Genomic DNA, 23,703 nt, shown 5'->3' with positions numbered 1-23,703 from the left:
AGAGCAGGAAACCGCAGACAGCAGAGCAGGAAACAGCAGACAGCAGAGCAGGAAACCGCAGAGCAGGAAACCACAGACAGCAGAGCAAGAAACAGCAGAGGCGTCATCCCTCCCAGACCAGCAGCCCAGACATGGCCCAAAGAATTGGGCTTTATGTGGAGCAGCATCTTACCGCTGCTGTTTTAAAAATGAATGGACCACTATGTGGCCATTCATAACTAAAGGCAGCCTGAATACACACTACTGGTGCTCAGTATGCCGGGTTGAGAACACCTGTTGCCACCAGGGTGTGGCTGATGTGGTGCGCTACATTAAAACTAAAAGCCACCAGGACAAGCAAAGAGCCCTATAGTCCACTGCCTCAATAACAAATTATGCTGTGTCTGCTCCCCTTGTTGGGGGGGATGTCTGAATAAGAGGTCAAGGTATGATATGTGTCATGGTCCTGTGTCATGGTTCAAGATTTTTCTTTTTTTCTGGTGCGTCTTTAAACCTAACTGTTATTCTAGGAGTGCTAATAGAATAGAATATGTTTTTATTGTTATTGTCATGGGTTCAACAAAATTTCTTCTCTTACAGACAAGGAGGGCTGAAGTGAAACTGACTGCCACATTAATTCAGCACAACATTCCCCTTGCTTTTGCTGATCACCTGGCACAGACACTGCGGGAGTGCTTCAAAGACTCCAAAACAGTACAAGACTACAAGTGTGCTCGGACTAAATCGTCATGTATCGTGAATGGCGCATTGGCCCCATATTTCATGGATGAGCTGGTGGAAAAAATGAAAATGGCACCTTACACACTAATTACCGATGGCTCTAATGATACAGGTATTTCCCAAACTGTTGGATCTGATAATTCTCCTCCATTCTAATCTTTTAAGCTTTACCTTTCAAATATCTATACACTAGGAAGATGCAAGCCTTTTATGCTTTCATGTTGTTATTACAGGATCAGAGTAAGATGAACCCACTAACTGTCCGTATATTTCTGGGAAGCAAAGTTGTCCATCAGTTTCTTGGGATGTTCACCACCAGCGGCACAACATGTGGGACAGCGGAGATCGTCTTTGCAAAAATAAATGCCACCCTGGAAGAAAAGGGTATTCCTTGGAGTTGTTGTGTGGGTCTGTCAGTGGACAATGCTGCTGTAAATACTGGTTCACGCAACTCCGTTGCCTCTAGAGTCCGGGAGAAGCACCCAAATGTCTACGTCCATGGCTGCCCATGTCATGTGGTTCACAACACTGCAAAATCTGCCGGGGCAGATTTTTGTGATGTGAGTATTGGCCTGATGGAACTTTTCAGATTGCATGCATTGTTTTTACAGTTTAGTTTGTGTTTTGCAGGTGTCCAGTTTTGATTGGGAGGACTTCGCAACTGATGTTGGCCTATGGTTCAAGGGCAGCACAAACCGAAAAGGGTACTTGACAGGTATGTAATTTGATGGTATAAAATTGTAAGGGCAAACTACAGATCATTATATATCAGAGTTTCCCCCAGCACTTTACAGTTAAGGCGGCCAACTTGACAACAACCACCTACTACCTTTACTAGGTCCCCTGAAAAGATAAAGATTTTATATTGTGAATGTAATTTCTGAAGTTGCTTTACAGAAAATTGTATAAGATATTAATTTTGGGGGTTCCATATCATATTTCATATAAAACTGCACAATATAGCCTTTCCAGTGATGATGTGTCTGATACCGGCCAACTCCCACACCTACCTTGACTAACAAATGTTCTGCGGTAAACACTGAATATGATTTTATAATTGAATGTCTGTTACAGAGTTTTGTGAGCTCCATGAATTGCAGTACATGGAGGTCCTCATGCATGTTGCGGTTCGTTGGTTGAGTCTTGAGGTCTGTGTAACTCGGATCCTGAGACTGTACGACCATCTGGCCAGCTACTTCAAATCTGCTGGTATGGCACCTGAAATCATTTTTAATATGCAAATACTAAAAATGGCACTGGGCAGTTAACTGTGCACTTCTGTTACTGACGACCTTGTTTGTTTTTTCAAGATGAAAGTCACCCGAGGTTCAGGAGGCTTCGGGCAGCATTTAGTGACCCCATGACTGAGGTTTACCTACTGTTCCTCCAGGCGTGCTTACCAACATTCACCACCTTCCATCTCCTCCTTCAGCGGGAGCAGCCCTCAATTCATTTGTTACATGATGAGGTACAATAGGAGAGCAGAATGTAATTCTGTTGTCTTTTTTCATTCTGGTTTATGTTGCTGTTGTTGAGAGCTTGTGGAGCAAGTTTTCCCACTGTTTTACGTGTAAATGTATGTGTTGTAGATGCAGAAATTCATTCGCAAGCTGTGTTCAAAATTCATGGTACCAACAGCACTGCAGGACTGTGAGCAGGCTTTGGAAATTTCCTTCAAAGAAAAGGCAACCCATTTACCAGGTCAGTGTTTGATTATGAACCATTATAACCAAACTATATTGGAACTGTGTATGATGCTTTGTCTTGCTCCTTTGCTTTTGGTTAGCCCAAAGTCACTATGGTCTTTGCCCAATATGTCTTGTAGATCATCAGAATAACTCAGCTTAACTAATAACTAATTTGTTGTGTGTTTGGCAGGAAGAAAGCTGAACATTGGCCTCACCACCAGGGGAAAGGTCAACAAGCTATTGGAAGAAGGCAACATCACCCCACAACATGTGGAGAAATTTCATGAGGCGGCATTGGCGTTTCTGACTACTGCTGTGGCCTATGCCTTGCAGAAACTTCCCTTAAAGGAGCCCCTACTGCAGCACGCCAAATTTGTGGATGTTTGTCAGTGGTCCGAATGTGACATCCAAGATGTCCATTACTTTGTTGAGAGGTAAGGACCTTTCAGCCATTGCGACTTCTTATTTTTAATAAAATGTCCTCAATTTTATGAAAAGGTAGTCTAGTAACAAACCGACCCACTGATGTTTTTAAAGATTTCAGGTGTCCTTGACTGGTAGGCTGCCTTGACTGATTGCATCTTTGCTCAGCTTTTTAACTCCTCCCTTCCACTGGAGACAACAAGCTCAATTGAATTATTCCAATTAGCACTGTAGGGAGATGAGTATTCAGTGACATGGGCAGGCTAGTGAAGAGCATTTTAAACCTAGAATTTAGCTTCATGGAGCATTAGCTGTCCCTAAGTGGCACCTCTTAAAATGAATGTATTTACTGCTGTTAGTTGATGACCATATATCAAACTCAAATACAACATTGCTTTCAGGTTCCCCCACCTGCTGCCATACCATGGGCCGGGGGAGCAGGATCTACTGGCTGAAGAATTCCTTGAGTACCAAACCATGCCATTGCCACCTCTGCAGCCCCCAGAGGAGCTTGAAATGGAAAGATTCTGGTTTGAAATGGCTACCCGGAAAAATAAGGTAAAGATTTTTACAAGAACAAAGTAGAAAAAACCTTTTGCACCTTTTTCGTACCAGTACATGTTAAGCATCATGGTAGATGCTTGTATATCTGAATTTTGTCAGTGAATCAATTCAACCTGTACTTATTTGTCAAGAGATAAAAAGACATCATATGGGCATATTTCCATGCATTCTTGGTTTATTTGGCACAGGTGACAGGAGTAAGAGAGTTTCCTAGGCTTTCTGCTGTTGCAAAGCTTGTCCTCATTCTGCCACACTCCAACACGGATGCTGAGAAGGTCTTTTCTGCGGTGGGCCTGAACAAGACAAAGACGAGAAACAGCTTGGCTCTAGATGGCACCCTCTCGTCAATCATGGCCATAAAGATGGCTGATTTGGAGCCCTGCTTCAGATGGGAGCCCCCACCCAGTGTCATCAAGGCCTCCAAGAAGGCCACAGGCCAGTATAATCAGGAACATAAAACCTGAACCTGAACACCCCCCCCCCAAAAAAAAAGAAAAAACAAACAAAAAAAAAACAAATATATGAATGTCACAGTTAGATTTTTGATCTTTTGAGCACTTCAAAGAAGGCCTTGAATCTTAATGGGCTTGAAAGGGGGTTTACAGTGTTTGTTTAAAGGCATTGCTGGGGCAAGGACTATTGTAAGAGGCAGACTCAACTGGCATTCTCCACATTTGCAAAAAAAAAAGTCTTTGTTACCACCTCATTTGGGGAAACTGATATTGTTCCAAAGAAAAGCATACAATAAAACCCTAAATAAAGCTGCCTTCGCCAAGAAAATTGTTAATCATTGTAAGTTAAAATGAGAGAATGTGACAGATGTGTACATGCTGCATTTCACATAATGCTTGCACACCTTGTGGCTTTCTCTATTTTTTTCATGTCACCCTCAAACATAGCGGTAAACATGGCAACATTATGATGCAAAATAATTTTGTTTTATGTATGTTCAAAAGTCTAAACTTTAGTGAAATAAAGAACCATTTACTTAAATATGTGTCTTCTTGCGCCTGTGACACCCCCCCCCCCCCCCAGACTACTTGCGGCTGCGCCGCGCAACCCCCACCCAAAAAAAATCTCACTCCTACATTTTTGGGAAAGTTGGCAGCCCTGATATATTATGCTTCCACAGTCAAGCACAGACCTAATCAAACCTGTATAAATTGTTCTTAGAGCATGTCTGCTTGCTCCCCACTCCACTCCGCATAGACATCTCATTACATTTATTAGTTTCTTGCATTTATCAATCATTTTTTGTATATGCACTGCCCATGTTAATCTTTGGTCAAACCATATGCCCAGATATTTAAAGGAGTCAACCCTTTCCAATTCATTAGCAGAGAGATTCACTTTTATATCCTTAGCCATTTTCTTTCCTGAGAAAAACATTATTTTGGTTTTGTCAATAGAGATCCTAAATTCCCATCTAATGGACCATTTATCCACTACATCAACTGCTTGCTGTATCTTACTCACCACATATTCAACATTTCTCCCTCTTTTCCATAAAGCACCATCATCCGCAAACAATGCTACATCCACAAAATTCTCCACTTCCTTAAAAATGTCATTTATTATAATGGAGAACAATAAAGGACTGATAATGCTCCCTTGTGGAATACCATTTTCTATCTGATACCACTCATTTGTCACCCCATTAATCATCACCATTATTGTTCTATCTGATAAGAATTCCATAACCCATGTGAAAATTCTTCCCTTGACTCCCATATGATTTAACTTAATCAAAAGGCCCTCCTTCCACATCATGTCATACGCCTTCTGAGCAATCCTTGTTTGAGATGTTGGCTGTTAAACTCCATGGACACACACCTATTATTATCGCTACGCTCTATAGACCACCCAAACCATCAAATACTTTTATTAATGAACTCTCAACTATTAACTTCCTTCAGTGTCTCCAAACACTATTTTACTGGGGGATTTTAATATCCACTTTGACCACTCGGATAACTTGCTTACTAAAGATTTTAAGGCAATGTTAGATTGTTTTGATATGGCCCAATATATTGACTTTCCTACGTATTCAAAGGGCCACACTCTTGATTTAATCTGTTGTACTGGCATTGCCCCATTTAGTATCAGTTCAGCTGACCTACCCATCTCTGACCATAAGCCTGTCTTATTCAATGCTAACCTACTGCTCAGTAAGTTAAAATCACATCATGTCTTTTTGCAACATCAGACATGTAGAGAAGGAGGATTTTATTAATTTAATTGCCTCAAGCCCAAGCCCTGTTTCTGCTTTTCTACATTCAAACCTAGTGGACTATTATAACAGCTGCCTATCCTCTGCACTTGATGCCCTCACCCCTGTTAAAACTCGGGCTGTTTCCTTTACCCACTCTGCCCCTTGGTATACACCGGAGCTACGGCAGCAGGACGTCGCCTGGAGAGGCTTAGTGCAAAAACTGGACTTACTATTCATAAACAAATGTACTCTGATCATATACTTCACTACAAAAATATGCTATCAATAGCGAAAAACTCCTACCTTACTAATGCCATCAGCTCTGGTGAAGGGAATACTAGGAAACTTTTCTCCACTGTGAAAAATCTACTGAAACCACCAGTATCCAGCCTTAACAACAACCTCCCTAATAACCACTGCTGTGCTTTCCTGAAATTCTTTGATTCTAAAATCACCAACATCCATGAACAGCTGGCCACTGCAAATGTCATCCAGCCTGAACTGCTGGCAGCAAGTGCCACAAAACTAACCTCACCTAGTGCCTTATGTGACTTCAGTCTTCCAACTGAGGACTACATCTCTGAGCTCATTACTAAATCAAACTCTTCAACCTGTCTTTTGGATCCCATCCCCACCTCTCTAGTTAAAGCATGCTTACCAGCTTTAATAATCTTGATAACCTCCATTATAAAATCCTCTCTGACAACCAGCACAGTCCCATCGTCACTAAAAGTTGCCATAATCAGACCAACACTGAAAAAATCTGGACTGGATTGTAATGACCTCAACAACTATCGTCCTATATCTAATCTGCCATTCATTTCCAAAATACTTGAGAAAGCAGTTGCATCTCAACTTCTGACATACCTCCAATATCATAACTCTTTTGAACAATTCCAATCTGGTTTTCGCCCTCAACACAGTACTGAAACAGCGCTTGTTAAGATCACAAATGATCTTCTTTGTACAGCTGATGCTGGTCTGTTGTCCATCCTCATCCTTCTGGACCTCAGTGCCGCTTTCGACACAATATCCCATCAACTTTTGTTAGAGCGGCTAATGAGCATAGGAGTCTGTGGCATTGCCTATAAGTGGTTTAAGAGCTACTTATCTGACAGAACCTATTTTGTCCAGATCCAGGATCAGTGAACTGAAAGCTCCACCCTCCATCATGGAGTTCCACAGGGATCAGTACTGGGGCCACTCCTGTTCATTGTCTACCTCCTTTCCCTTGGTAACATTTTCAGGCACGATGGAATACAGTTTCACTCATACGCTGATGACACCCAGCTTTGTGTCCACTAGGCCCACTGCCAGCATCCCACCCAGTGCCCTCACTGCCTGTCTCCATGACATACAGGCATGGATGACAAGAAATTATGTAAAACTCAGTAGTAGTAAAACTGAGCTTCTACTCATTGGAACCACAACAACACTTCAACAAAGCAATATCAAATCACTCTCTATAGGTGAGGACATTATACCAGTCTCTCAACAGGTAAAGAGCCTTGGAGTTATCCTGGACAGCATCCTCTCATTCTCCAACCACATCAGTAATGTCTGTAACATCTCCAGACTGCGTCTTGTACTTACCCAGCACTCTGCTGAAGTGCTTGTTAATACCCTGGTAACAGCCCGCATAGACTACTGCAACGCAATTTTGACAGGCATCCCAAACAAACTCGCCCATTGTCTACAGCTCATCCAAAACTCTGCGGCACGCATTAGTACCTGTTCAAAGTCCTTCCACCATGTTTCACCCCTGCTGATTCAACTACACTGGCTTCCAATATCCCAACGGATTGACTTTAAAATCCTGCTAATCACTTTCAAAGCCTTCCATAATCTTGCCCCGCCATATATTAAAGAACTCCTACAGACCTACACACCCTCTCGTTCACTATGATCATCTAATACGGGATTATTGGCTGAACCAAACGTCAGACTCACTACAATGGGAGAAAGGGCTTTCTCATATGCCACTCTGAAACTATGGAATTCCTTTCCCTCACATATCCGTACCCTGGACTCTGTTTCACAATTCAAAAGTGCACTTAAAACTCACCTTTTCAAATTAGCAGATGGGCTCTAAGCCACCCACTTGCTGTTATGATTTTGATGTTATCATCATTGTTTTTTTCTTTTTAACGTTGACTTTTTATCTGTAAGGTGACCTTGGGTGCTTTGAAAGGCACCGTGAAACAAATTAAATGTATTATTATTATATTATTATAGATCTCCTGTTGATGATCTCGCCTCGTCTCTGCCTTTCCCTTTGATTTTAATGATATTTCTGGTGGATGGGGTTTGAACCCTGCACTGACTGGGATTAGATAAAGTCTTGTGTTAACACTACTAGCAGATTTCTCTCTTCTGCCTTTCAGGAGATTCATTTCAGTCTGTTAACAATGTTAAAATGACCCAAAGGTAAAATGACCCGTGTCAGTGTGGGTTTCCTCCTGGTTCTCCAGTGTTCTCCTACTTCTCAAAGACACATCTAATGACTGATTGAGGTGACTCAGGATCTCTGATCTCAAACATATTCATCTACCAACTTCATTTCCATCTCAACAATCTGTTCATGAGAAAGAATTCTTCATCGACCCAGAATAACGTTCTTGATAAAATATGATGACAGGAATAAAACAGGATGAGGCATGCTGCTCCAGGAAACTAATCTGCGATGAGGTGGTGGGATGTGGCCCAACACAAAGTGGATTAGTTTCCATTAACAGCACGTCATGAAGAGTTCAGGCACTCGTGAAGGCTGGAGCACTCATACTGAGGGAAATGGAGATTAGGTTTAATAAAGATCCACTTTTCTGATTTCTATTAGCAATAAACAATGCTAAATCAATAAAACACGGTTTTCCTTCCTGACAGCTGCGTCCTCCTCACTTTTAAAATGGCTCCAACATTCTTTAGGGATGAAGATCAGTTTAAAGATGTCACGAGGAAAAAGCTGTTCAAGTGAAACAATTGTAATTTATCAACAAGGCTGAAAGTTGTGCTTGAGGTGTCAGTAGGTGGAAAAGTCCAGAAAATTAAGATCCATTCTGTGAGTATTTCATGAAATTAATCCTAATCAGTGCAGCTACATGAGTTATATTTCTGCACTGAAGGGAGATGAAATGGTTAATAGAGGAGTGTTCATGATCTCTCTGTGTTTGTGCTCCTCCCAGGGGCATGTTTAGCCTATTTTTGGGGGTGCTCAAGCACCCCCAAGAATGAGCTCAGCACCCCCTAGCTCAGCACCCTCAAAAACACTGCTTTTGGACGTAATTTTCAGAAATAAGTGCCCTTGCGCACTGCACAATGAATGTGTGCGCGGGCGTGTGTGTGTTCTTGAATTCACCTGTTACGTGATAGTTCTATGAGTAGTAAAATACCTCTCCTCCTTGCGTCCCCTCTGATTGGGTTGCCTGTCCGCGCGAGTGCTTGCTACGACATGGTGTTTTTTTTAACTGGATTCCACGCCGATGAGGAACTCAAAGTAGCACCTGAGTATTACTGGCATAGCGAGATGTGAAGCTACGGACTGGAGTTACAATTGTTAAACACAACACAATAATATGCATAATGCAATATTGATGTTCCCTGGTCTATGAACAGATTGATAAAAACGACATTTATCATCCATATCGAGATACTTTTGTGCAGAGCTGTACAAGTGCTACGGTGCTAGACCACCGTGTGTTAGTCAATTTTATTTAATGTAACATAGCATTTACGTTTGCTTATCATTCACAAATCCAAACCCTGGTCATTGTCATTATAAAAATATAAACTAATGTAAACTAATGTAAAATCATAATAATACACACTATTATTACACAATACACAATAACACATTAATTAACAATTACCACTGTTCAAAATGAATAGCTCCAACATTACAAATGCAGTAGTAGGTCTTGTGTAGTTAAAATGTAATGTAAATATTTGTGTCAGTGGTTGTAAATGTATAGATATCATAGTTTATTGGGTCAGCTTCTGTTAAAACATTGCATAAGTCTAGTCTTGTCTTCTTGTCTAGTTAAGTCTAGTCGAAATGCGGAATAAACATGGAAACACTGTTGTTCAAGCCAGGTTCCTCTGTCAGCTCTGGGGGCTAAGCACCCCCAAAGATCAGATACTAGAATTGCCCCTGGCTCCTCCTCTTCCTCTATTGCTCTTTCACACACAGAACCAGGAAGTCACTTCTCATTTCAGAGAAAACAAACTGTTCTCTTTCTCTCTCTCGTTGTGAGTTCAGGAAAATGGCCGAAGCCAGTATTTCAGTAGCTCAGGACCAGTTCATGTGTCCAGTGTGTCTGGATCTCCTGAAGGATCCGGTGACTATCCCCTGTGGTCACAGTTTCTGTAAGGTGTGTATTAATGGCTGCTGGGATCAGGAGGATCAGAAGGGCGTCTACAGCTGTCCTCAGTGCAGAGACACTTTCACGACAAGGCCTGTTCTACGCAGAAACAACATGCTGGATGAAGTGGTGGAGAAACTGAAGAAGACTGAAGTCCAAGCCGCTTCTCCTGCTCACTGTTACGCTGGACCTGGAGATGTGGAGTGTGATTTCTGCACTGGGAGAAAACACAAAGCCGTCAAGTCCTGTCTGATTTGTTTGGCTTCTTATTGTGACACTCATCTGAAACCTCATCTTGAACGTCCTGCTTTGAAAAAACACACATTAATTGAAGCCTCAGCAAAACACCAAGAGAAGATCTGCTCTGAACATAACAAGCTGATTGAGATCTACTGTCGTACTGATCAAATATGTATTTGCTCTTTGTGCATGTTGGAGAAACATAAAGACCATGATGCTGTTTCAGTCGCAACAGGAAGAGCTGAGAAACAGGTGAGAACTAGAAATCTTTCCAGAATTAAATCATCTTAATTATAGTTTCCCATCTAGAAACAGGTGCTTTAGTCAGTGATATGATTTGAACTTTAATTTCAATGTGTGTCTCAATCAGAAGGTTTCTGTAAAAGCTGATTAAAATTGTCTGTGTTCTGGTGAACAGAGTGTTAAATTGTCTTCAGTGATGGTCGTAATCTGGTTCGGGGTGGGTTTCCTGATAACGTTGCCCTTTAGACCTAAAGAGAGAGTTGAGAGACTCTCTTTCAGAACGACCGTTGTCTCTGTATGTGGTTTTCTGGAACTCTCTTATAAGGAGTCGAGAGAGCAACAGGATGAAGAGCGTCTTTGCAGTTCGCGTCCCTGATATAGGCATTAGTAGCTGACTAAAGGCAATTGTACTGTCGTTGCTGAAGGCATTAGTAGTTGCTAAATCCAGTCGATAAGGTCACATGGTGCTCGTTTTTAACCAAAATCTAATGAAATATAAAGTGTTTAAAATAAGATAATATATAGTATCATCTGGAAGCATTACATATATAATGTGGTAATTAATTAATGAAACTATTTTGTTTTTGTCAATTTTTTTTTTATTCCAAGCGTGTTTTTAATGAAATGAACAAACGTTCACATGAAAGAATGAACAAATAATAAGCTAAATAATGAGGTAAATGTGTTCCCTGTGCTCGCTCATTTCACTGTTACCCCCCGATCATGCAGTCAGGATTATTTCAGCTGTTCTCCACAGTGCAGAGTGGGCCATGTTCTCCCTTATAAGTGCACAGAGAGAGAGAGAGAGAGAGAGGTTTTGATCTGTGTGTAGTGTGTACTGAAGGAGGTTTAATATATATAGTCAACCTTGTATCGAAGGAGGTCAATTCAACCTTCTTAGGTACACACTACACACACATCAAAACCTCTCTCTCTCTCTCTCTCTCTCTCTCACACACACACCATTAGAGGTGCAGAAATGTCTCATTTATAACACTAAATTAGTTAATCACTCGCCTAATGGAGCTAAATTTGATTAAAATATAGTGATATAAATGTGACATTCTGATATCCATACGTAATTCCATAACATACTGAAATATATTCATCGTGTTTTGTGTATATTTATTTAATAATTAACAGAGCTGGACAAAGAACCCAACGTCATTACTTAAGTCAAAGTACAGATCCCACTGGGCAAATGTTACTCCGATACAAGTGAAAGTTGGACAGTCAAATTTTTACTTCAGTTAACGTATTGCAGTATTTGCTTTTAAAAATCCTTAAGTATTAAAGGGCTGATGACACGTTTTTGACATCTTTGGCGATGTTTTATAACATAAAAAGTAATTCCCGATGATCCATATATTAATTCACAGAGGCGCCTATTTTACAAGTTATGATAAAAAACGCGGCTATTTGGGCAAATTTGACGGGGCTGCAGCACCCAGGAGACGAATGAGGAGGAGGAGCTATATGACGTCAGCGAAAGAATCTTCCTCCTCACTTACCAGTTTGTTGTTGATGCGACAGGTGTTCAGTTTATCATTATTAGTATTATTATTATACATTATTATACATTTTATTTATATATATATATATATATATATATATATATATATATATATATATATATATAGTTATTATGCCTTCGCGTTGTGTTGCCGGCTTTTGCTCCAAAACCCACAAGGATGGGGTAAGTTTATTCAAGTTTCCCAGAGATCCCGAGCTGCATGCGAAGTGGGTGAAGCAAGTCAGGCGCACTCGTGACAAGTGGGAGCCCTCACCAACATCCGTCCTGTGCTCTGAACACTTCGATTTGGATTGTTTTGACACCCTTCCCAGCTTAAAAGAATCTCTTGGGTGTTCAGTTCAGCACAAACGTGTGTTACTACCATCAGCAGTGCCTACACAGTGTTGCCAGATTGGGCGGTGTCAAGTGCATTTTGGTGGGTTTTGAACATATTTTGTGCTGGAAAACGTCAGCAGTATCTGGCAACACCGTATTGCCAGATACTGCTGACGTTTTCCAGCCCAAAATATGTTCAAAACCCACCAAAATGCACTTTAACCGCCCAACTGGGTGGGAAACCGCCCAATCTGGCAACACTGCCAGTATTCTGGAGGGGGTCTACTAGTAGCTATGCCGGATCCAGCAGCGACTCCTTCAAAGACAGTCCTCCTGTCAGAACATGTGTTGTGAAACGACATAAGATAAAGCTACGTAGACCTATAGATTCTACATGATAATCATAAATGTAATCATAAAGTCGGCGTGATATCAGTCATGTATTTGCTTGTGAAAGCTTGCGGCTTTCATGTAACTGCCGCCTAGCAACGAGAGGCAAAGGGTAAAGAGGGTAGACTATCATAGATTCTATTCGGAAGAGATCAACACAATTCTAGACTCCCAGAAGAGGAAGAGCTAGCACTAGAGAGTTCACCGGCGTTTTCATGCGCCATTTCCATTGAGTAGAACCAGAGTAGAACAGCCAGTGAACCGCAGCGTGTTCTCCCGCTCAACATGGCCGCGAGCCACGGACCCAGTTTTCTTGCGCTGTGCAATTAAAAGTTGGATATTCGCGTAACAACAGCTTCTTTTCACATAATTATAACAGAAATCTAACATGTTTGCCATGTTGTATAGTTTATTTAAGAAATTGCATAGAGTCATGTTCGTGTCATCAGCCCTTTAAACATACATTTTCTGTCAATGCATTGTTGTATTATAGCCACAACGCTTACAAAACCTAATGCCTCTGAAACACCTGACTGGATTTACTGACTAACTTGTAGAACCTGTAGAATAAACGCCTGGTAGAATGTTACAAAATGAAACACAACTGAACTGAAAAAGACCCATTGTCATTTTCATTTTTTTATTGTAACCCTCCTCCCCACCGCCACAAAGCAGCATGGTAGTGTTCTGACCCAGCTCTGGCAGTGTGTGCACACATGTATGTGTGTGTTAATCAGGAAGACAGTGGAACAGCTGTAAATGCAGCTTGCTCAGAAAATAAAAAGGACAATCCAACCTGATTAAAACCCAGATCCGCACCTCGAGCTTAATAACGGCCCAACAGCAACTCTGCTTTAAGCAAGACAACAAAAAAAAAGGTGCAAGACCATCATCTGACATCAAAACAAAAAATTCCAGCAGTTTGTTAAGTGTATGTATTCATGCACATATTAATCTGCGTGTGGAATCATGTCAGTGAAGCTCCACCTGACATGCTAGCAAACTCTTTTCAAACTCAAAATCATATTGGGCAGCTAATATTACGAGAAAAGAAAGATTTCTACTTTTTTGTTTAATTGGCAAGATTATGATAAAACATTTCTGAAAGGACTTCAGAAAAGTGAACGTTATTCATGTTAGTGTAACTCCGTTTTTACATGCTAACTAACAGTGTCCAAGTTAACTAGCTATGTGTAAACATTAGATGTGGACAAGGCGATGGCAACTTGGCAAATCCATAGAAATTCATTTGACTAATCAGACTGTGTAGCGATTGCAACGTTATCGCGAGCTCTAAAGCACAGACAACTTCACTGCAAGCTTTCTCTTGGAATAAAACGTTTATATCCCTCAATATGCTTCCGCAGGTCGGATGGCGAGTTTTGTAGGCTGTGATGTGCTCCGTTTTAGGCAAACAAAGCAAACATTTAAAATGAAACGACTCTTTATTCCTTTCAGAAAACTGAACCATGGGTTCTAGCTATAGAACCGTGGGTGTGTGCATTCCCCAGAAGAACCGCCTCCTTCCATTCTGCCATCAACTGATCGTGTTAAATAATGCTGCGGAGAAATCATTGATCTTGATTTTATCCAGTCTATGGACGTGACGTGACCCTAGTGATTACTGATAGACTGTCTCAGTGTCACCTGCGGAAAAACCAATCACGTTTTAGAAAAGAAAAAAACATCCACTTTCAAAGCTGCTTCATAGTAACGAGTAACGAGGACCTTGATAGAAATGTAGTGGAGTAAAAAGTACGATATTTGTCTTTCAAATGGAGTGAAGTTAAAGTCATAAGTTTCCACAAAAAATACTCATGTAAAGTACAGATACTCAAAAAGTGTACTTCAGCACAGAACTCAAGTAAATGTACTTCGTTACTGTCCACCTCTGATAATTAACTCGATGTATTTGCAATGTAGAAGAAAACTAATTGAACACCACCAGCAGATTCAACCCCAGTTTCCCCCGCTGACTGTGAGAGTCCCTCAGAGCCGCATGCGCATTCTGTGGATTCGGCAGCGAGCGAGTCGCTCTTTGTTTTGAACGAGTGCTCCGGGTCTCTCGTAAATTCCGAGCAAACTAAAGGACGACTTGTGCTACGATGTTGTTCGGGAAAACCACGTTAGCTTGATGATGGATCTTAAGAGGTCATTTAAAACTCTCTTGGCCTTAAGAGGCTTTCGGGAAACCCAGCCCAGATCAGTTAGTGAACATTTCTCTCTCTCTCTCTCACACACACACACAGAGTACATAACCTTCAGAGTGAAACATGAATGTACTTTGAACTGACATTAATATGGAACCAGTTCGCTCGTACTGTATAAAAAGCTGAATGTATTTTATTTGTCCTCAGAGTGAGTTAAAGGAGGAGCAGATGAAATCCCAGCAGAGAATCCAGGAGAAGCAGAAGAAGGTGCAGGAGCTGAAACAGGCTGTGAACACTATAAAGGTGAGCAGTGAGCAGAGACAGAGCTGCTCCTAGAAACACACACAACATGGACAACGAGTCATTTACAGTCCCAGTAAGAGAGGGAATGATAGATGAGCTTTAAATCTTGTGTGTGTGTGTGTGTGTGTGTGTGTGTGTGTGTGTGTGTGTGTGTGTGTCCTAACAGCTCAGTGCACAGACAGCAGTGGAGGACAGTGAGAGGATCTTTACTGAGCTGATCAGCTCCATGGAGAAAAAGCGCTGGGAGGTGACGGAGCTGATCAAAGATCAGGAGAAGGCTGAACTGAGTCGAGCTGAACGACTCCTGGAGCAACTGGAGCAGGAGATTGCTGATCTTCAGAGGAGAGTCACTGAGCTGGAGCAGCTTTCACACACACACGATCACATCCATTTCCTCCAGGTAACACTCACTGTCTGATCTACAGAGCCAGCTGTTCCTCACACACTCTCTAAAACACCTCTCATTAAGGGAACAATAAATGTCCCTGTCTGACATCACAAGTGGGTTTTACATTTCATTTGCTTTCTGTAGGTTTTAGCTTCTGGACGTCACTCTCCTCCATTGGTCAGACCCGATTTTCACACATCCAGCGTCACTGTCCATCAACATCTCTCATTTGATGGAGTGAGTAATTCTCTCTCAGATCTGAAAAAGAGACTCGAGGAATTCTGTGAGGAGGAATTCAACAAAATCCCTCCACATGGTAAGAGGAGCTGTTCCTGCTGGAGAAACACAGTGATGTGTTATTTCTTAGCGATGCTCCTGCTTTCTTTTCTGCAGACACTTTATTCACCCGACACTTTGAACTAAAACACTGATTTAAAATGAATAAACTGACTGGATCACTTTAAACTCTTTCCATCTTTTACACAAACTCATGTTTCTATTTTTCTCTCCACAGCTGCAACAGTTCAGATCATTTCAGGACCAGAACCACAGAGCAGAGAAGAGTTTCTGAAATGTACATCTAACACACACACACACACACACACACACCACATAAATATATTGTGTGAATTAAACCCAACATGTTCACATTGTTCAGTTTGTTTTTCTCTCTTATTTTAGATTTCTGTTATCTGACTCTGGATCCCAACACGGCACATCGTCTCCTCATTCTGTCTGAGAAGAACAGAGCAGTGACAAACACTGAGATAAAGCAGCGTTACTCTGAACATCCAGAGAGATTTGGTTACTACTGGTGTCAGGTGTTTTGTAAGGAGAGTGTGTGTGGACGCTGTTACTGGGAGGTGGAGTGGAGCGGTGATGGTGTGTCCATATCAGTCTCATATAAAGACATCAGAAGGAAAGGATGGAGTAATGAGTGTGTGTTTGGACGCAACAGTCAGTCCTGGAGTCTGTGGTGTTGTTCTTCTTCTTCTCTCTCTTTCTGGCACAACAACATTGAGACTGATCTCAGAGTTCCATCAGCCTCCAGAATAGGAGTGTATGTGGATCACAGTGCAGGAACTCTGTCCTTCTACAGCGTCTCTGACACGATGAAGCTCCTCCACAGAGTCCACACCACATTCACTCAGCCTCTATACGCTGGGTTTGGGCCCGACTGGTCTCCTGGCTCTACAGCGAGATTGTGTGATCCAGAATAAAAGTGTGTAGTGTACAGTAGGTACATTCAGTCCGTCTCTCTTTAAGAAACTACTTTTCCCATCAGCCCACTTCCGCGTTGACCTGCGTCACGCTGGGGCGGGATCACCAACATCACGTCCTCCATGAAGGCATAAATAACGGAACAAACTTCTGCTCTTCCTCTTTCCGTCTCGGGACCAGCGGTCTGCAGACACAAAGAGGCTGCTCGCTCCGCGAGCAAACTCAAAAACACCTCTTTCTTGCAAGATCCACGATTTAGCGCGATTTCTTTCTTACCCTTGGCCAAGGTAGACTCCAGAGTCGCACGATTTTTAAACTCAACTTGAGTTACAACCGGTTTATTTGTATTAGAAGTGATGTCACGACTGCCGCCCAAGCAGTTTAATTCAAAGTTATAGGAAAGCGGCTAGACCCTTTCTTTTTCTTAACTGAAGCGCTGTGTACATTGTTCTACAAAGATTTTCTTCCCACAAGCTACGAAGCGTCGGACCAAGAATTCTTTGTTTCTACAGAAGTCTCTACGGGCTCCTGTGAACTCAGGCTCTCCACATAATTTGCTGTGCTTCACGGAGATCTCCACAATGGTGAAAACTCCAAAAGTCTCGGGACATCTCATAATCTCGCGTAAAAGCGAAATACGGAAGTAAGACATGGCATTTTTGGGCATAATTAAAGCTAGTCTTAGGTATTTGCTTTTATTGAAGTAGTGTGAATTTAAACTCAGGAACATTTTTTTTTTACACTGTAGACACGTAGCGTGTCGAATTGAATTAATTGTTCTATGTTCTCTCAATTGTTTAATAGATAGGCTGTGCATGCTTCTCTTTATTCCTACTAACATACTTAATTCTCTTATTATACATCTTGACCGCATCAAGATTTCAGTGGATTCAGTATTGTTATAAGCTAGTGAAATTAGCCTACGGCTAATTCTTTTGTCCCATTAGCCTCCAGGGCTAAGGGTATTGTCTCAAGGGAACACGTGGCGGTCCTCCCCCCACACTCACAAACACACCTTGGTTAACTACACAGAGCTAGTCTTTTGTCTCCAACACGTGGCGGTCCTCCCCCCACACTCACACAAACCTCTTTTGTTTTAACTCCACGAGGTAGGGTCCTTGGGCCTTAGCTAGCCACACGGCTAATTCTTTTGTCTACCTAGCAATATAAAGCTAATCTCGGCCTCACCACATGGTCAAACACACCTCAGTTAGCATCCCACGCTAGCTTCTTTCTTTTGCTAGGCCATAGGCCTAACCACGTGGTCAACTCCTCCCCCACAAACACACGTGGAGTTAGCTACAAGAGCTAACCCTTTTTGTAGGCCACACCCAAGGTCTCTCTCTCACACACACACAAACATATCTTACTAAGCACACAAAGCTAATCTTTTGTCTTCTGCTCAGGCCATAGGGCCTTTCACACACACACACACACACACACACACACACACACACACACACACACACATCTCATGAAGTATATATCATATTTGTATATTCCATCTGCTATTATCCATTTTTTATCTTTATAATAAATTCATTTATTATTGAAACTGTTGTGTTTATTTGTGTTCCAATATTTATGAAGTTACCCAATCTCCAAGAATTCAAAGGTGCATATGATTTATGTAATATGATAAGTGATCATAATAATTTGGAATATACCATAATTTAGCTGTTTGGTAATTTATTATTAAGCACCACAATTAATGGTATTAATTAATGAGAGTGATTCCATGACTGATTTAATGATAATATGAGACTGATTCAATTTAATTATTAACCTTCAGATTTAATGAGATTGATCACTTAATAATTACCAAATGCACCTACATTAGTGTTTTCTGTAAAATTCCTGCACGTTGCCACGTTGTTGCTCAGTCGTTTGCTTCACTAGAACACAATCCAGCTGCACAAAAACACTCATTTTAATATTTAAATTAAAACAGATGAATAATTTAAAATAATTAAAAAGGAAATGTTAAAAATTAACTGTCAGACAAGAAACTCATCAAATTTAAAAAGAAAATGATCTCATGACCTTCGCATTATAAAGTTGTGTTTGTTTCATATTAAGCAGCGTCTCATTAAATAACTAATAAACAGTAATAAAGCCAGAACAGAACAACATTTTAAACCTGTTCAGGTCACACTATATAAAAATAAAACATCACTTTTGGAATGAATTTGATTTTTCTGCTTGTGTTCTAAGATGTAAAATCCACATTCACTTTTTCAAATCTGAAGTTGTTTCTAAACCCTGAGATTTGATTGTAAAACATTGAACAATATTTAAACTCCATTAGAACATCCAGTACATGATCGGTTCAGGCTGCCGATGTCGTGTTCATCCCATATTCAGCCTGGATGATGATTGGCCCGCAGATAGAACCTTATAAATCCAGGTTTATCTGTGAGTTTGGGATTTTTATCCAAATATTACAATCAAAGCTTTGCAGAATAAAAGATAAGAGCACAGGAGAATAAAGTTTCCCCCAGTGATGGAGTTTCTGTGCTGAACTCATTTTCAGACAGAAGCTTTTAATACTGATGTCAGCAAGCCGCTGTATTGATACGCAACAGGGTTTTTCTCCACTTTGGATGGATATTTTTACATTATTTAATCTGTGGGAAATAACTACAGTGTCTTAAATATGTGTTTTTGAAAATCACTGTAAACCTACAACTGACATTTTCCTCCAAAAAGCATCTCTTTTAATGTTGTCATATATTGTGTGTGTGTGAATAATGATGATAAATCTGTCTCTGTGAACTGGATCTGTCTGTGGTCTGACTCCTGATTTAGATCCTCAACATGATTATTGGAAAAACTTCTCTTTTAAAAATCCTTTTCATTTTCCATCCAATAAAGCAACAAATCCATTACACTTCTCTATTCTGATTGGTCAGAAGGTGTTGATTAATTTTCTATCATTGCAGCTCTGACAGTCGTGCAGGTTTATATTAATGTTGTCAGTAAACCCTCTGAAGCTCAGCAGTCTACAAACATGGACTCCCCGAGCTAGTTTACTGACTCTGATTCCAACGTCTCGATTTGGGTTTGATGTCTTTCTGCAATCTGTCTTCCTCTGCGCATACATCTGTAAATGCCTGCAACCTCACAAATGTGCTCATTTTTATACCTTCTCATTTCTATAGCAACAGCTCCTTCACCGGGACTTTGGATGCTCCATGTTTTTTTTTTTTTAAACATTATTTTTTTATTGAATTTTACAAAAACATACAGAACAAGACTCGGCTCCCATATACTTAAACATACAAACATATGTACAGGCAGACAGCAGGCCCATTAGTTCTTGGATGGCATGGAATAAAACATGATAAAAATAAGAAAAGGGAATATGAAATTAAATATTAAACATTGAATACAAATTGAAAAATTGAAGAGAGAAAGGAAGGAAAAGGGAGATTAAATACAACTCCTCTTATCTTTTACATAAATCCTCTTATCAAAATGGTTTCAATGTTTATTCCTATGAAGGACAAGAATGGTTGCCATATTCTGCGGAAGATATTGTCCTTCTCATGCAGTTTACACGTCAAATAGTCCAAGGATATATACTGTATTATAACATTATGCCATTGTGTCCTTGAAGGGGGTTATCAGATATCCAATTTAACAAAATACATTTTCTAGCACAAAAAGTTAACATTCTATATAACTTCCCCTTATACTTGTCGCTGATAAAGCAGTTTGAAATACCAAGCAGCATACAAAGTGGGTCAAAATCTAGTGATGTACCTAGAATCATATTCACATCATTCTCCACCATTCTCCAAAAATGTTTAATCTTTCGACATGACCATAAGCAGTGAGTAAGACTTCCAATCTCTGTTTTACACTTGGGGCAATGAGGAGAAAGGGTATTGTTAAATTTATGACGTTGAGAGGGGGATATATGTGCTCTATGTAAGATTTTAAGCTGAATGGCTTTAACTTTGTTACATATACTTAGAGATCTCACATTTTCCCATGCCTCGTCCCATTCCTCATCTGTAATCTCCAGACCAAGTTCACTTTCCCATTTCAGCTTAAGATGTAAGGTACCTTTATTGACATATTCCTTAAGAAGTCTATAAAAGAAACCAATGCAATGCCCCATCTGAAGCGAAAATACATGTCGCTCAATGCAAGAACTACTTTGGTCAGAGAGAAGTGTTGTATCTTTTTTAATAAAATTGCGTAATTGAAGGTAACAAAAAAAGTCCCGTTTTGGAATATCAAACTTAACTCTCAACTGATCAAAGGACATCATCGTGGGACCAACAAAAAGATGACGTAACCTGGAGATCCCTTTAGTACTCCAGATTTGAAAGACAGGGTCAGTTACACCTGGTGAAAAATCTATGTTGCCACATATTGGCGTAAACACAGAAGTGAGTTTATGTCTGCCCTCTAACCTTCTAACTACCTGCCAGGCCTTAACGGTGTGGGTAGTGACTGGATTATGACACACAGAGCTCAAGGATTTTTTTATAAATAACAAATTCGAGAGAGGTAGTTTAGACATGGAACTCTCTATATCCAACCATATGGACTTAGGATCATTGCGCATCCAATCAGTGATGTAGCGAAGGTGTGCACTGAGCTGGTATTTCCTAATGTCAGGAAGGTCAACTTCTGAAGAGGGGAGGCATAGAGTTGCTAAGCTAAGACGGGGTTTTTTCTTAGCCCATATAAAGGAGCTAAACCAACTCTTCAGGCTTTTTAAGGTTTTGTGAGATAAGAGAATTGGAATCATCTGAATGGGGTAAAGCAGTCTGGGTAACACATTCATTTTCAGGAGGGCCACACGTCCAAGCCAAGAGATGGGCAATGTATTCCATCTCTCAAGATCCATTCTGATGCGTTCAAGTAGAGGGGGAAAATTAGCTCTATACATTTTGTCAAAATCAGGGGTTATGTATATTCCTAGATAAATAAAACCAGATGGGGACCACTTAAATGGGAATGGGCATGGGGTATTTGGTTGGTGCAACAGGCTACCCAAGGGCATTGCCTCTGATTTGTCAAAATTGATTTTATACCCTGAAAATGCACTGAATTTACCTATAGTGTCAAGGACGTTAGGAATGGAAATACCAGGCTCAGTCATAAAGATCAGAACGTCATCGGCATATACCTGTAGGGTTATCTTATGCTGCTTATCACCTATAGGCAATCCGTATATGCCCTGATTCCTCCTGATCGCTTCAGCCAGTGGCTCAATAACTAGAGCAAACAAAAGAGGGGATAAGGGACACCCCTGCCTAGTGCCTCTTTGAATAGCAAAATTAGGGGACCGCAATCCATTAGTGAGAACTGAGGAGAGAGGATTATTGTAAAGCAAACGAACCCAACTGATAAAATTGGAACCTAGACCAAATCTTTCTAAAACAGAAAACAGGAAAGGCATTTCTACGCGGTCGAAAGCCTTCTGCGCGTCCAGAGAGACGACTATACCTTCAGTTGACTGTTCACGAAACTTCTGAATTGTGTTCATCAATCTGCACGTTATTACATGAGTTACGGCCTTTAATGAAACCCGTTTGGTCTTCATTGATAAGAACAGGGAGCAAGTCTTCCAATCGCGTTGCCAATATTTTAGACAGAATTTTTAAATCTACATTCAATAAAGATATCGGTCGATATGAGGCACATTGCTCTGGTTGTTTCCCTTTCTTTAAAATTAACGAAATATTGGCTTCCCTCAAAGAAGCTGGCAGGATGCCCCTTTCTAATGAGTCTGTCAGCATATTCAGTAGTGGTTCAATCAAGAGGCCCTGAAATTCTTTATAAAATTCACTACTCAACCCATCAGGCCCAGGCGCCTTTCCAGAGGGCAGTGCATTAATTGCAATCGTTACTTCCTCTTTAGTTATGGGTGCATTAAGTTTTGACTTCTGATTATCTGTCAGTTGTGGAAAATCCAAAGAGGAGAAGAAAGTGTCCATTAGTCCAGGGCTATCCTGCTGTAAATCTGACCTATACAGTTTTTCATATAATTTTTTGAATGTGTTATTTATAGAAACATGATCAAATACTTGCTTCCCCATTTCATCTGTAATTGAAGAGATCGTTTTTGAGTCTGATTTTTTCCTTGTCAAATAGGCCAAATATCTCCCTGCTTTATCACCCTGCTCATATAATCTCTGTTTAGCAAATCTGATTTTTGCTTCAGCTTGCTCTGTTAACAGGGAATCTAAGGCTGATCGCAGAGCAGAAGTTTCTTTAAGTCTTGTTGGAGAAGGCCTTGCTATATATTCCCTTTCTGCCACCTTAAGCCTAGATTCTAGAATTTCCCTTTGTTCAGCTTGTCTACGCCTCCTACTGGACACATAGGATATAATAAGACCTCTTGCAAAGGCTTTAGATGTTTCCCAGAGAAGAGATGGATTATTTGTAGAGGCTGAATTTATTGATAAAAAGGATTGGAATTCCTCAGAGAAATAGGATACAAATTTGTGGTCTGAGAGAATGAAAGGGTTAAACCTCCAATATCTTGTCTGTGGGGCTAAGTGACCAATTTTGCACTGAATAAAAACAGCAGCATGGTCTGATATAACTGCGCTACCTATGGAACTACATGTAATTGACTGTAACAAAATTTTAGGTATGAAAAAGTAGTCTATGCGTGTGTGACAATTATGGACTTTTGAAAAGAAAGTATATTCCCTGTCTACTGGGTGTTGAGTTCGCCACACATCTATAAAATCCAAATCCTCACAGAGACCGTTAATGAATTTAGAATGGTGAGAAAACATCTTTTTTTTTACATATTTAAAACATATGAGCTTTATTAAAACATCTTTTCTTTTACACATTTTAAGCATCTGTGCTTTTTGAAAACCTCTTTTTTACACATTTTAAACATCTGTGCTTTTTTAAACATCTTGTTTTACACATTTTAAACATCTCATAGCATCGTTAGCTAGCACCTCTTGGCAGACA

The 23,703-nt window shown here is 40.5% G+C and overlaps 3 protein-coding genes across 4 annotated transcripts in view; 2 read left to right on the top strand and 1 right to left on the bottom strand.

The window, feature by feature from the left end:
• The window catches only part of LOC132877956 (tripartite motif-containing protein 16-like), a 471,908-nt gene that overhangs the window by 290,118 nt on the left and 158,087 nt on the right, over window positions 1-23,703 (bottom strand). The gene's annotated exons all lie outside the window — the stretch shown is intronic.
• On the top strand, window positions 81-4,400 carry LOC132877992 (uncharacterized). The gene is made up of 10 exons (XM_060913633.1): window positions 81-425; window positions 580-832; window positions 954-1,280; window positions 1,351-1,435; window positions 1,795-1,929; window positions 2,031-2,188; window positions 2,310-2,421; window positions 2,599-2,842; window positions 3,233-3,389; window positions 3,584-4,400. The coding sequence occupies exons 2-10, from the start codon at window positions 815-817 to the stop codon at window positions 3,857-3,859; spliced, it is 1,512 nt and encodes a 503-aa protein (XP_060769616.1). The 5' UTR covers window positions 81-425; window positions 580-814; the 3' UTR covers window positions 3,860-4,400.
• LOC132878384 (tripartite motif-containing protein 16-like) lies at window positions 16,136-18,304 on the top strand. The gene has a single exon (XM_060913662.1). The coding sequence runs from the start codon at window positions 16,170-16,172 to the stop codon at window positions 16,746-16,748; it is 579 nt and encodes a 192-aa protein (XP_060769645.1). The 5' UTR covers window positions 16,136-16,169; the 3' UTR covers window positions 16,749-18,304.

This window comes from Neoarius graeffei, chromosome 2 (assembly GCF_027579695.1).
Source record: "Neoarius graeffei isolate fNeoGra1 chromosome 2, fNeoGra1.pri, whole genome shotgun sequence".
NCBI lineage: Eukaryota > Metazoa > Chordata > Actinopteri > Siluriformes > Ariidae > Neoarius > Neoarius graeffei.
The sequence above is the reverse complement of the archived record's forward strand: the minus strand, read 5'-3'. Positions and strand labels throughout refer to the sequence as shown.